General features: G+C 39.5%; 1 protein-coding gene across 1 annotated transcript; it reads left to right on the top strand.

The window, feature by feature from the left end:
- Nucleotides 1-1,385: 1,385 nt before the first annotated feature.
- LOC140329715 (galactose-3-O-sulfotransferase 2-like) lies at nt 1,386-11,059 on the top strand. The gene is made up of 2 exons (XM_072410101.1): nt 1,386-1,616; nt 10,286-11,059. The coding sequence occupies exons 1-2, from the start codon at nt 1,440-1,442 to the stop codon at nt 11,057-11,059; spliced, it is 951 nt and encodes a 316-aa protein (XP_072266202.1). The 5' UTR covers nt 1,386-1,439.
- Nucleotides 11,060-14,996: the final 3,937 nt, after the last annotated feature.

The following is a 14,996-nucleotide window of genomic DNA, read 5'->3' as shown; positions in this document are numbered from 1 at the left end:
AAACTTACACACAATTGGTATCACCCCCATCAACACATGGTGATTGAAGGGAGCACTGATTGCTGGAAAGGGGGCATTTGGTTCCTCATAAACAGGTGTGCTGAATATTTTGTAACAGTGCAAATGGAGCAACATATTGTGGGTAGCTGAAAAAGGCGATCTAGGTGAGTGAGACAGCAGAGTGACCGAATCCTATTAAGGAAGTCTTAATTGTTCTCCAAGACTGTAAACAGGAAAGTGTACAGTCCTGGAAGTATAGTAACAAATTTAGCCCCCAAATTCATTAACTACTATTTTTGAAAATAATCACTACTTTTTCATACGTAGTGAAAAATCATCTTTATAAATGATATAGATTTTGGGATATTTGGGAATAAAAGTACCATATCTGTGTTTGCAGATGACACCAAACTATGTAATGGAATTAAGTCCATACACTATGTCTATAATCTACAAGCAGACCTGGATATACTGTTTGATTGGGCAGCCAAGTGGCAAATGACATTTAATATAGATAAATGTAAAGTTATGCACTTGGGAGCTAACAACATGCATGCTTCATACTGTCTAGGGGGAATACAATTGGGGGGTCAGAAATGGAAAAGGATCTGGGGGTTCTGGTAGATCATAGACGTAATTACAGCTTGGCATTGCATGCTATATCTAAAACTAGTAAAGTACTTTCTTGTATTAAAAGAGGAATAGTCTTCAGAGATGGAGATATAATCCTGCCCCTGTACAAATAATTGGTCAGACCACATCTGGAATATGCAGTCCAGTTTTGGGCACCAGTTCACAAAAAGGACATTGTTGAATTGGAGAGAGTGGGGAACTCTCTTCCCCATTATTAATTTTGAGATCATTACAAAGAACAAGAGGGCACTCTTTGCATCAATTTTAAGCTCCGGATAAGGAAGGAATTTTTCACTGTAAGGTCTGTGAAAATGTGGAATCGGCTCCCTCAGGAAGTAGTTTCAGCAACTACTATAGATTGCATTATTAGATGCACAGAATATAACTGGGTATTAAAATTTTAAAGGAATGACACCAGAGACTTTTGATCCGGGGAACATCCAAATGCCTTACAGGATTGAGAAGGATTTTTTTCCCCTGTTAGAGTAAATTGAACCACGGTGTATAAAGTTTTTTTTGCCTTACTTTGGTTCAATTATGAAAATACCATTTTATCTGGGATATACTGGTTTCCAGCATGTTTTTTTCCCTAGTGGTTGAACTTGATGGACTTATCTCTTTTATGAAATGTCAACCTAACTATGTAACTTTAAGTGTGAAATCACTAAAAAAGTTGTTTTTTCTTTTTCAATTTTGGGAACAGAATGAACCTTAGGAAGACCTTGTTCAAGAAAGGCAAAAGGTCCTGTCAGCCCAAGACAAATATCTTTTTTTTGAAGACCCATAAGACAGCCAGCAGCACCATCATGAACATCCTCTTCCGCTATGGCGAATTCCACAACTTGACCTTTGCTTTACCTGTTCAAAGTTCAGCTTTCTCTTACCCTTACCTATTTTCAGCCACTAAAGTGGATGGATTTTCTGAAAATGGAAATAAGACTTTTAACATCATGTGTCATCATATGCGCTTCATGTTCTCAGAGGTGAGAGAGAACTTCAATAGACAATTCTAGTTTTTTATAATGTAGATGCCACAAAATATTAATTAATTATTACTAATTTAGTTTAATTACAAATTTACAGTGCAATTTTATGGAGTCTATTTATAAATGTTTTCATGTTTATGTTTTCAAATATTGAAATCATACATACATTTTCTAATTCAAATCAAAGTGAATTAGCTGTATGTGCAATATTAGCTGTCATAATCTCAGGTTTTCAGTGTAGCCATAAGCAGCAACCACTAGGTATTATCCTTACATTATTTCACATTCAGTATGTCCAATATCATACTATGAGTAATATGATAATAGAAAAAGATTTTAATGTTGAAGTTGGTATAATTAGGGGTGCTGGATTAGTAACTACATAATGAAGCTGTTATTATTAAGTATTAATATTATGCTCACCCTGCACAGTCACTTTTACCTTCACTCTTCTGGTAAGGGACTGAGGTCTGTCAGTGGGTGAACATTTACGATTATGTACAACTATAGACTCCTATGTGAAAGTTTATATATATATATATATATATATATATATATATATACACGACTTATAAAGTAAACTAAAAAAACCTTTTTTTTCTAATGGAGCAAATATCACCTTTGTCTCACATGTTCCCCCTTCAGACACTGCATCTTACAGTGGAAGGCTTTTAACAACACAATCCAGAATAAAATAAAGTGTGGACAGGTGGAGACTGACATGCTATTGCTTGTATTAAAAAGGAGTAATTACTGCAACATTTTTCATCCCACTGTAGTGAAAGCCTGCATGAAAGTGGAAACTCTGCTCTGAGTTCAGGACCAGGGCAGTGCCTAGGGTGCCATGGCCTCTAGGAGTGGCATTTGTACTGCTATTGTGACTGTAAAATTATTATAATATATAAAAGTGCTTAGCATAGGGCTGTTCTGGCCACAACCATCCAATGGTTCCTACTAATTACCTTCCATTATCATCATGGCCACCCTCCCAAATTCTCCTCTCAAGGGGTAAAATAGGTCTAGGGGAGTAAAAAAGTACAAATCTAGCCCTGAATACAACATCATTGTGGAACCATCACAGGAAGTTGCAATAGTTGGACTTCACTTGTGGAGATTAAGAAAAAAAATATTTTTTTAAAAACATTGAACTACAGGGAACTACTATTGTGAAAAGTTTGTTTCAATCACTTTTATTGGTTTTAACAGTATAAAACACGCATAAAAAGGACACATACATAAAAATGGGGGCAAGAGCCCACGTTTACAATGGAACATCGTGCAAGTGTCGCTTTTCATATACAAAACATTGTTGATATGGGTTGGGGACAACTATAGGGAAGGTATGGTGAAGGGTACGGGGAAAACATGAGGAGAAACATGTACAGCTAACATTTTTTATAGTCTAAATGGGGGGACATAACAAATGCTAGGGATCCGAGAAACCAAATAAACCTCGAGAGCCTTGTTACCGCTCTCTGTATCCTCCCAGGGTACCCCTGGGGACTCATCAGGGATCCCTGTTAAATAACAAAAATGGTGGTTAGCCTTGGGGTAGGGTTGGGCTGGAGGTATGGGGGGTGCCCGACTGGCCTATTTCGTATTGAATCTCTAAAGCTACTTTTAGCACAGCTGTATCTAGACTCTTCAGCGCCCACGCTCTCAGTTAGGCTCAAGGCCAGAACAAATTAAATTGGGGTGATTCTTTAAACCAGTCCCAGGCGGACCATATCAACTTGTATTGCTCCATCATATTCTCATCTTCTGCAACTAATAATTCAATACGTTGTATATTTTCTAGTTCTACAAGCAAAACTCTCATGATGGGTACTATGGGCTGTTTCTATTTTCTAGGAATAATTATCCTAGCCCCTGTAAGGAAGTGTCTAAGCACATCTTTTTTACTAGTATTTATATATCCAGGAAGGATGGATAGTAACGAGATTTGGGGTGATATCCTTAAATCCGATCCTGTCACTTTGTTGTATATGTCAGCGATCTGATCCCAGAGCCTACGTACTCCTGGGCGTTCCCACCAAATATATAACATAGTGGCCCATTGAGAATGGCAGCGCCAGCATCTGTCGGGGATTAAGGGAGACATACGGTGGGCATCTGCGGGGCATAGATACCTGGATATGATTTTATAATTAGTCTCCTGGGCCTTACATGGAAGTGCCATTTTATGGGTCAAAATAAATGCCTTTTCCCATTCCAGAGGGGAGATAGATGAACCCAGTTCATGGGTGGGAACATTATTGGCATGTGCTCTAATCAGTATCTCATATAACTGGGAAATTACATGGATCGGCCTGTTTGTGGAACATAGTATTGTTTTGAATGCTGTACGGTGTGTGTGTTAAGAAATGTCGATAAAAAGGAAGATAGTTGGTTGTATAGCAGCCACGCATTCGGCAGCCTCTGCATCCTGGCGTCTAAAGATGAGAAGGGCGGTACCCTCCTATTCTGTATTATACTGTATATCTGCCTATTGTCCTGAACCGTCCAAGATAGGAATTTACTAACTTTCAGTGCAGGGGCAAATGAGGGGTTATCAAACAGGGGGGTCATGGGTCCTATCTTAGTGGACACATGACCCGCCCTGATGAGGCCGTCCCATACTTTCAAGAGATCAGAGGTAACAACTGGTAATGGTTGTTGTATATGTAGTATGGTCCTGTCCACCCATAGTAGGGAGCGGAGATCGATGGGAGATAAAAAGTTTTCCAATGGAACCCAGCTCTTCCTGTTTCCATTATGAAACCAGTCAACTACCCGAGACAGCATGGTTGCTCTGTAATAACATCTGATATCAGGGACACCTGCGCCTCCCAGAGCTTTAGGCCTGGTAAGATAACGTAGGGCTATTCTGGGACGTTTTGTTTTCCACAAGAACTGTCTGCACATTTGCTGCACTTTACCTATAAAGGTCGGTGGTAAGTATATCGGGATCGTCTGGAAAATATACAACAGTTTGGGTAAAATATTCATTTTAAGAGTATTAGTTCTAGCAAACCAATAGAGAGGCAATAAATCATATCTTCCTAGTTCTGCCTTCAATCTACTCAGTAATGGCTTGTAATTATAACAGAACAATTTAGCCAGGTCTGCTGTTATAAAGACCCCTAAATATTTGATCTTTTCAGTACAATGCCTGAAAGATGTATGGTTTTTAAGATATTGTACCTGGTCTGGCTGGAGTGAGATATTTAGTAGTTCAGATTTATTAAAATTCACTTTAAAGTTGCTCACCACCCCAAATTTCTCGAATTCTTCCAGAATTGCCGGTATAGATTTCTGTGGGAACAAGATATACATGAGCAGATCGTCAGCAAATAAGGACAGCTTGTAGTGTTGTTTTCCAATCCGGATCCCCTGTACATCTGGGTTTGTCCGCAGGGCCACCGCCAGATGTTCCATCACTATAGCATACAGTAAGGGGGATAGTGGACATTCATGTCTAGTACCATTACCAATTGGAAATGGATTTGATAAGCTTCCGTTGACCCTTACCCAGGCCCTAGGAGCCGAGCGGCTATCCTGGCTATCATAAGTGGTCCCAGACCTATCTGGCCTAACGCCTGATACATAAAGGCCCAGTTGACCCTATCAAACGCCTTCTCCGCGTCCACAGATAACAAACACATAGGGGTCCTTGACATTTTGGCAGCGGGAGTAATCAGTAAGGTTTTAACTGTATTATCTCTGGCCTCCCTCCCACTAATAAATCCAACCTGATCTGTATGGATCAGGTCTGGGAGATACATAGACAGTCGGGTTGGCTATTAATTTAGAAAAAAGTTTTGCATCTGCATTAATTAAGGAGATTAGTCTGTAGTTCGAGCACAAAGAATGGTCCTTGCCGGGTTTAGGGAGGACAGTGATAGGGGCCTCTAGGCTTTGAGCGGGGAAGAAAGTGTCGCCCGATATGGAGGAAAATACCCGTGCCATAAAAGGGACAAGGGCTTCTGCGTGCATCTTGTAAAATTTGGGTGTAAACCCGTCCGGGCTCGGGCTTTTGCCTGCAGGTGTATTTCTAATTACCGCAGACACTTCCTCCTCCGTGAAAGCGGATCCCAAACTAACAGAAACCGCCGGGTCTAATTCCGGCAACGCTGTGGAGGCAATATAATCCCGTAGGGAAAGGGTGGAGTTAGATACGTTTCAAATATTGTACAAGTCAGAATAATATTGTTGAAACGCTGTCAATATTTCCTGAGGTAAAAGTGTAATGTCGCCTTTTGCATTTCGTATATATGGTATATACGTAGCTGCTGGTCTGGGATGAAGCCCCCTCGCTAGGAGACGGCCACATTCCCCATATTGGTAATAGGATTTGTGGTATTTATCTCTATATTTTTGGTGAGCTAGATCAAATAGTTCTAGTAAGTGTCTCCTAGCAGATGTCAATTCAGTAAACACGTTCGAGGACATATTGCTTTTGTGCAGTCTTTCTAATGTCTCCCATTGAAAGAGGAGAGAAGTTTGATCCGACTCATGGTCCTTCCAAAAATGTCTGATGGTATCTATGACTGACCCCTCACATACTGGGTCCCTGAATAACGAGGCATGATGAGTCCATGGACAGTCCTCAATAGACACCTCTGGGTGCCAATCCAGGATCCTATGACTTACAAAAATATAGTCTATTCAAGAATATGTGTGGTGGGGGTTGGAGTAAAACGTGTAATCTTTATCGCCGGGATGCAGGGCCCGCCACACATCCAACAGTTGGAAATCACATAATTTTGCCTTAAATGCATTCAATTTGGAGTAGGATATGGAGGAATGACCCGTAGAGGTGTCCACTCTAGGGTCCAGTGGAAAATTAAAATCCCCACCAATTATCAAGGCGCCTTCCGCAAATGTATAGAGCTCATTCAGGTACTGGGTAGGCGCTAAAGTCGGCTGTTGGTTAGGGGAATAAAATGATGCTACGGTATACTTCCTGTCCCATAGAGAAATCTTGGCAAACATATATCTACCCATCGGGTCAACGCAGGTGTCCAGTACCTGAATTGGAATTGATTTGTGGAAAGCTATGGACACCCCTTTTGTTTTGCCTTCAGGGTTGGAGCTATGGATCCATGTGGTGTAATAGCGGTTGCGCAAGGGGGGTATCTTTTGAGAGTGAAAGTGCGTTTCCTGAAGCAATAAGATATGAACTCTAGCTTTGTGTTGACCGTACAAAAGTTGGGAGCGCTTGTTAGGACTATTAAGTCCGTTGGCATCAAGGGTGCGTACTTTCAACCCTCGTGGGGCGCGTGGCTGGGTAGGCATTATATCAGCGTCTTCAAATACTACTTGAGATATCAGCTGGCTAACCTGGGAGATAAAAAGAGAATCAACCAGATCCTCTTAGGTGAGTATGGCTCTGAGGCAATCCGAAGAGGCCAGTCAGGACTTGAAATTTGGGTAGGTGTGGGCAGAAGGGGGGGTTCGGGGCAACAGTCGGCTGGGGGGGGCTAGTTCCCAGTCGTCTATGGGGAACTATATATTAGAAGGTATAACCTTATTTGCCGCCTTTACTGGCGGTTGGTCTATGCGGGGTGATGTGGCAGAACAGATGGGGAGTAAAATATAACCGTTACATATGAACCTACTCAGGGGAAAAGCCGATAATATATTAAAACATCTGGGACCCTTAAACACCTGTATGAGGTAGTTAACAACATCACTTTTGGTAGTAATACAGAAAACATAAAAATAACAGATATACATCCCAATACATTATCACTGTGGTCACCCTCCCGGGGCCCTCATGCAAACATCAAGCCTAAACTAATGACATCAGAGAAACCTAGTAACTGGTGACCAAACCCGGAGGGAATCAACATACGAATCATACTTGAGGCTAACAGGTCTCATATTATCACGGGGTCATGCACATTATGAACAACTCCATACATTACCGGGAAGTTGACCCATCTGTATACACCTGTGTGGATGTCCCTTCCGAAGATATGTAATAGGTCAATATACAATCCAGAATATATATTTTCCCATATAAGAGTCTAATCAGGTAAGAGTCTAGTGCACTGTAGGTAGAAAGGACTCTTGCTATTCCGCTGAGTTTAAACTTAGTTCTGTAGAAATGAATGCGGCATATCACGCCCCTTGGTCGTTGGGGGCCTAGGGTCCTGTGCACCCTATTTCAATATCCATATCTGGGGGGATCGCCAGTAGGTTTGCAAATATAGTGTATGCGGCAGTATATAACTCAGAGTTTGGTACTGTTTCCGGTAACCCGCGAATGCGGATATTGTTACGCCTATTGCGGTTCTCCACATCATCCTGCATTAGATAGAGCATAATAATTTGTGCCGCCTGGCGCTCCAAGATAGCAGCATGAGAAGCCATTTGAGAAGAAAGTTCCGCACAAGTACTCTGAAGCGCGGTAGTGGTACTAGACACCTGTTGCAGGGGCTGTTGAATATGGTGGAATTCAGCTTTACAGCTTGCTTCTAACCTCCCAATACTATGATCCAAGTCACAACATGTTGGGAGCACCCTAAGATGGGCTTTCCAATCCCAATCATCCTCCTCCATCCCCTGAGTATAGGCAGGCCAGGCAGAATCACCTGAGCTGGAGAGTAGACTGGGGCTCTGTATAAAAGGTATGGGAGATCCAATTACCTGCCCCGATGGAGGTGCCTGGTCTGCAGAGTCCATGTGGGTGAGATCCGGAGATCGCGCTGTGGGTGTGATGGTATGGCGGTCCGCGTCTGCTTGCGACCCGGATCCGGCCGCAAATTGAGGCCGCGGCTTTGTGGCCTGGTCACTCGCGGCCCGGCTGCCAGCTGTAAACAGCCCAGGGATGCCTCTGGACACGGGCGTCTCCCCCCCGGGACGTCCCTTCTGGCTCCCTTTCATCTTGGGTCCCATAATGGCGGGTTAGGAGGCACTGAAGTGCTGTAGAATGCGGCTTTTTCCCCCTGTAGATCGCGGAGCTAAGCTGTCACGGGTCCTAGTCCGCCATCGTCCGGCCACCCCCCAATTGTGAAAAGTTTAGTAAACAATATAGAAACTATCCGAATGTCAGTTTCACTGCTGTATAAATAGACCACTAGTTGGATTGTCCTAATAACCCCAATCAGATCTCCACTTATCTGTGTGTGTGTTCATATTCTGAATATAGCAATAATCACAAAACTAGGAGGAGAGTTTTGTCTTTTCCAAATCTAAGGGGATAAGAGGTAAAAAAGAAGAGGAAAGCAGAGTTGGTAGTACAGGGTGAAAGCATGTGCTTTTAAAGCAAAATGCTCTGACTGTGTATTACTCTATATAAATACATCCCATAGCATAAATAAAGCAATGAGGGATAAAATATTATTATTATGGTGACAGATTGATATCTGATTATAGTGACTTAAGTCAGGCTATATGCATGCCTGAAGAGGTGAGATTTTAGAATGCATTGGAAGGTAACAAGAGTTTGTGATTGCGAAACAGATTTTGCAAGGTGTGCAGCTGCATAAGGCGTATAGAGGATATCAAAACTATTAATGAAAAATGGATCAATGGAATTATGTTTTAAACAAAAACTCCAGATTCTTCAAAGGACCAAACTTTTGCTTTGATGGCAGCTTTGCAAACTTCTGGCATTCTCTCAAATAGATTCATGTCACCTAGAATGGATGTCTGTCTCCACAAAAGTGCCTTGTCAAGAGTTGATTTCTGAAATGTATTGCCTTCCTAATGTGTCTGAGATCATTAATTGTACTATGCAGGGGTAGGGTTAGTACACATTTCTGTATAGTAAATAGATCTTTTTGACTAATGTTCTACTCCATATTATGGCAAGGACTCAATTAAGAGAAATAACGGTCCAACAATACTTTAAAGCATGCATCTCAGGCAATCCAAATTTCACAAATTTTAAATGTATCTTCAAGTGCAAGTGCATAAACCATCAAACTTTATTATAAAACTGTCCCTCTGAGGACTGGCCCAGGAAAGTAAGGCCAAGAGGATCCTCTGCTGCAGAAGATCAGTTCATCAGAGCCTCTGAAACTACAAATTAACAGCACTTCAGATTAGAGACCCCATGAACACTTCACAAGGTTCAAGGAGCAAAATCATGTCCAGCAAATCATTTTTCAGGGACATGACATCCCATCTGGTTTGCACTTAGTGGGGCCATCATTTGCTTTTTTTAACAAGTCAATGACCCGGCCTCCACAATCATCCCAGGTCAACCCAGTTGATATGATTTTGGAGGAGCTGGACTGCAGAGTGAAGGCAACGCAGCCAATATGTGCTCAGCACCTCTTAAAACTCTATAAAGACTATTGGAAAATAATTCCAGGTGACTAACTCATTAAGCCTAATAAAAGAATGCAAAGAGCATGCATAGCTATCATCAAATGTAAAAAAGTAGCTACTTTGAAAAATCTAAAATATTATTACTCTGGTTTAACGCTTTTTTTGTTTAAAACATGAATCCATTTGTATTACTTTATATTTATATTATTCTACAAAGTAGAAAATAAAACAAATCAAGAAAAGCCAATAAATAACAAGGCACGTCTAAACTTTTGACTGCTACTGTTTGCCATGTTGGAAGAACAGTAAAATCATTAAATATATATAACTACAAACACCACTATAACACCAAATATTCCCTTTATTTCACAGAGACCAATTTGTGTTTTTTATTTCATTTACAGGTTCAGAAAGTGATGCCAAGCGACACTTTTTATTTCACTGTCTTGCGGAACCCAATTTCGCTGATGGAATCCTCTTTCTCTTACTACAAAAGCATGGGGGCATTTGCAAAGGCTACAGACCTAGAAAACTTTGTCAACAATACTTCAATATATTATAATGCGAAAATGGCAGGTAGCCACGCTAAGAATTTCATGACTTTTGATTTAGGTTTTGACCATAATGGACCTGACTCTATAAAAAACGCAAAGGTAATACAGGGGACAGTGGATGCAATCTTCGATCTGGTGTTGATCACGGAATACTTTGATGAGTCTCTTATTCTATTGAAGGAAGCTCTGTGTTGGTCATTTGATGATATTCTGTCCTTTCCACTGAACAGAAGAAGTAACACCACCATGAAAACCCTCACTTTTCAAACACAAGAGAAGATAAAAAGATGGAACAGCCTTGACTGGCAATTGTATGTCCATTTCAACAATTCCTTCTGGAAACGTGTAGATGAGTTTGGAAGGGAACGAATGCAACGCGAGGTTAGGATACTGCAAAGAAAAAGGACTGAGAATGAAAAAATGTGTCTGCAGGGTGAGGTTGCCCCTAGTCAGTTAGAAGATAAATTAATGATGCCATATCAGTCTGGAATAGCTGCAATTCTTGGATACAACCTGAAACCTGGACTTACAGCACCATACCGGCTTCTTTGCCAGAGACTTGTCACCCCAGAGCTTCAGTATAATAGACTGATACATTTAAGGCAAATTGGAAATCAAACATGAAATTAATTAATAATAAGCTAGGGCAAGACATGTCAGACTGATTCTTGTTTCTGTGGCTCTGGATTTGTTCTAAGGTCTGATATAGTACAACTTCTCCAAGATAGGAAAAAGTAGGGAACAAAACATTAAACAAACTAATGGGCAGGAAGGGCAAGCCAATTCCTTATCATGATTACAGATTTACAACAAAGAGCAGGGCATCCCAGCTGCTATCCTGCCATAAAATCTAATCAAAGCAGGCAATTAGCTTTTTGTCATTGTGAAGTAGCTGCAGGTTAAATTACTGGATCAATGTTCGGGTTTTAAAGCTCAAACAAAAGTTTTTGTTCTGGTTTTGGTATTAGAATCAAAGTCAGGTTTATCTGTGACTCTATTGGTTGATCCCCCCTCATTTTTGGTCAGGATAAAAATTATGGGAAAGAGGGTCAGATTTATACTTTTTTTTTTTTACATACAATATAATTAGTATTAAAAATAAAATGAATAGAAAACATGATTAAACACACTAGAAATATTTTGTAATCCCCTTATGCCGTGGCAATACCTTACCAGTCTTTCAGCAATTAAATCTACAAACATAGAACAACATTCTTTCATTCATATTTTCTTCCTGCACCTGGCCACACACAGACATCATGTCTACGCAGTTTCTTTTACTATGTTTTAATTGAAAGTTAAAAGTAGAACAGCCAAAAATACAGAAAACTAGGAAAATGCTCACATAACATAAAAAAATGTAATGATCGTTAGCAAAACAAACAACAACAATACACTACATATATATAACTACATATTAAACATATTGCCCCTGGTGACTGGCTGCACTGTTCTTTTCCACTTATCACCAACGAACAAATTCCCATTCTGCCTAAACTCTGCCTAAACTCTTCAATCCTCACCTCTTTTTATTTTTTTTTATTAAACTTTTTTTTATCAAGATAATTTTTTTTTTTCTTACACATACAACCAACAAATATCAAGAAAAAAGAAAAAACAGTCAAAGGGGGGAAACATCATAAGGGAAAGAAGAGAAAACTCACATTATCTTATCTGAAAACTAAAGTTTTTGTAGATCAGCCAGAAATATTGGTTATGTACCATGTTGAATATTTAAAAGAGTCGAGGATTAAACTTCTATCAAAGTCCACAAAGTCATAGGTCAAAAATTTGTACCAGTGCTGCAAAAAATTAGTTATCAATCTATTTGAGAATCCAGCATCTCTCTGTGGAATAGAATCTACAGGGAAGAGACAACTTCTGTACCAGGCGCTTGGGATTGAATCCAGCTATGCCTAATTACTCATCTGGCAGCCAAAAGACAGATACCAATCTACATTTGCACTGAATGAGGTATGTTATCTAATACTGTTCCATCCCAGGATGCGAACAACAGCAGTGAAGGATTATTCGGAATAGTATGAACGGTATTATTAGATATTAACAACAGTATTTGGTGCAAACATTCAGTAATATATGGACAAAACCACAAATGATAGAGAATTTTCTTCTCAACAATAAAAAAATTACAGAAAACACCTGGATAAACCATATTATTCCTGAATCCCAATATCATCTTCTGGTCAATTACAAACCTATTAAACAATCAAAGGGATTAGTTTATTGACCTGCATAAGTGGAAGGGTCATAGTAATGTAACCAGCACAGGTTACCATTTTTGATACTTCTGCATTATGTTGGTTAGACGGAAAAATCAGATTACATAACTTTGGGTCTGAAAGAATCGATATAACCCCCGCTGAAGCCAAATTAGGTGAAACATGTCGGGATATCAATCTGTATACAAATCATCAGTAGTTCTTGAGATGATTGTGCATTCCCCTTTGAGCAAAACAAGAAATGATATGTTTTATACAACTGTTCTGTGTTTATGTATCACTGCATTTATAGTTAATTGATAAAAAAAATAAAGTAATTGTTTTTATCAGTACAAACTCTGTGCCTCTAACAAGTCTCCTTTCTCTATCTCTTTTTCTTTCCTCTTTCTCTATTATCTGTTTTAAATTTAACACAAATTTGCACAAATTTATAAGGGTTGGCACATAACCAAGACCACCTGGTAAAGTTTGTGATATATTTGATCTTCCCGACCTGTTACACTCTCTATTTTTCGTATACATATTAAGGTGCACAAAAAAACCATAGTTATCCTATGGATATGCTATAAAGAGAAGACAATGTCCCAATTGGAGCATACAAATTCAAGACACTAAGACCAATCACAAAAAGAAACAAATATATTGGAGAGATCCGGTACCAGGGCTCATATTGTGCATGTTATGCCAAGATTTGGAATCATTAAAGATAATGTGCCTGATTTATTAAAGCTCTCCAAGACTGCAGAGGATACAGTTTCATCAGTAAAGCCGGGTGATCCAACAAACCTGAAATGGATTTCCTCAAAATTCGTTTGGTATTTGCTAGCCAACATTTTGACTCATGGACCAGATCCATTCCAGGTTTGTTGGATTACCCAGCTTCCCTGATGAAAGTGTATCCTTTTCTGGAAAGCTTAAAAAAATCAGACCCAATACATCAGTAAAAGAAATGGTGATGTATTAAAAGGCAAAAACAAAGAAGGGAAGAAGGAAAGGGGAGGTGGTGAGGGACATCAAATATGTAATTGAGTCTCTGAAAGAGGGGCTCGACTTATATTGTTTAAAGAAAGAAAAATGACTGAGATGGCTGTAACAATTGTGAGAACACATCCATTAACATTTATTACATTTTAATGGAAATGTATTAAATGTGAAAACTGTATAACTGGTATGCAGAAGGTAGAGAGAATGAGGGGCTTCATGTGTCAGCTGTAAGACACATGGTACCTACTAGATTGTAAGCTCTTCGGGGCAGGGTCCTCTCCTCTTGTATCACTGTCTGTATTAGTCTGTCATTTGCAATCCCTATTTATTGTACAGCGCTGCATAATATGTTGGCGCTATATAAATCCTGTTTATTAATAATAATAATAAATGGTTTGTACTCATGTCACACCAGTGGAATTATTAGGTTGGTAAACAGTGAATTGTTAAACACTTCACTTGAGGACACCATCTGGTGACCAATAATCATGCACAAAAGATAATTTAGGAGCAAGTGACCTATCATAACCAACTCAAAAGTACAAAATACCTTAACCTGTATAAAAAAAAGGGGGGGGGGGGGACATGAGCTGGTGTGGCCAATTCCTGCGTTATGTCATTATCAATTAAGCAGATAAAAGGCCTGGAGTTGATTGAAAGGGGGGGGGGGGGGGCTATACAGACTGATCTGTATAGTAATTATTTCTGATTTGCTTGATGAAGCAGGAGGGTCAATGTATCAATTGATAAATGGTGGGGCATATTTTTGGAATTATAGCCAAAGAAGTCTGACATGGAAGTTTTTTTTTTTGTCAGAACAGATATACTTTTTTCCTGCAGTAAAGCTTTACAATATCCATCATGGCTTTTGCTGCAAGCCAGGATAAGTAAGCTTCTATGTACACATATGGAAGATACATTTCCCACTAATTTGTTGGGAAAATACAACTATGTCTCTGCTTCAAGAGGTATGAAGATCAGAATTTCTGACATGCAAAAAAAAAAAGGGAAAGTCTCTTAAGCTGTTTTTATTAGTTTTCTTTATATATAAAGGGGTTGGTAGTTCTTTAGTTTTTTTAGGCAGTCAACTGTAACAAAACCACATTTTTATTCACTGAAAAACATGTATTATAAATTATTCAGGTGCGATTATTTTATTACTGGATATAAACCAATTTTTTTTGTTTTTCATTTAAAAATGCTATTGGGAAAATAATTTTTGTTTATACTCAGATGACACCTAGTGGCATGTTCAGGAGCTGCATTTGACGGATGAGAGCTATCTATAGACAAGCCGTTTGTAACATGTTACATTGAGGCACAGCACCATCCACTGG

Source organism: Pyxicephalus adspersus, chromosome 4 (genome assembly GCF_032062135.1).
Source record: "Pyxicephalus adspersus chromosome 4, UCB_Pads_2.0, whole genome shotgun sequence".
In the NCBI taxonomy this organism is placed as follows: domain Eukaryota; kingdom Metazoa; phylum Chordata; class Amphibia; order Anura; family Pyxicephalidae; genus Pyxicephalus; species Pyxicephalus adspersus.
This window is presented reverse-complemented; position numbering and strand designations above follow the sequence as displayed.

Coding starts and splice junctions, on each gene's coding strand:
- LOC140329715 (XM_072410101.1), top strand. CDS start 1,440: ATGAACATCCTCTTCCGCTATGGCGAATTCCACAACTTGACCTTTGCT. Junction 1,617..10,285: donor TGCGCTTCATGTTCTCAGAG/GTGAGAGAGAAC, acceptor TTTCATTTACAG/GTTCAGAAAGTGATGCCAAG.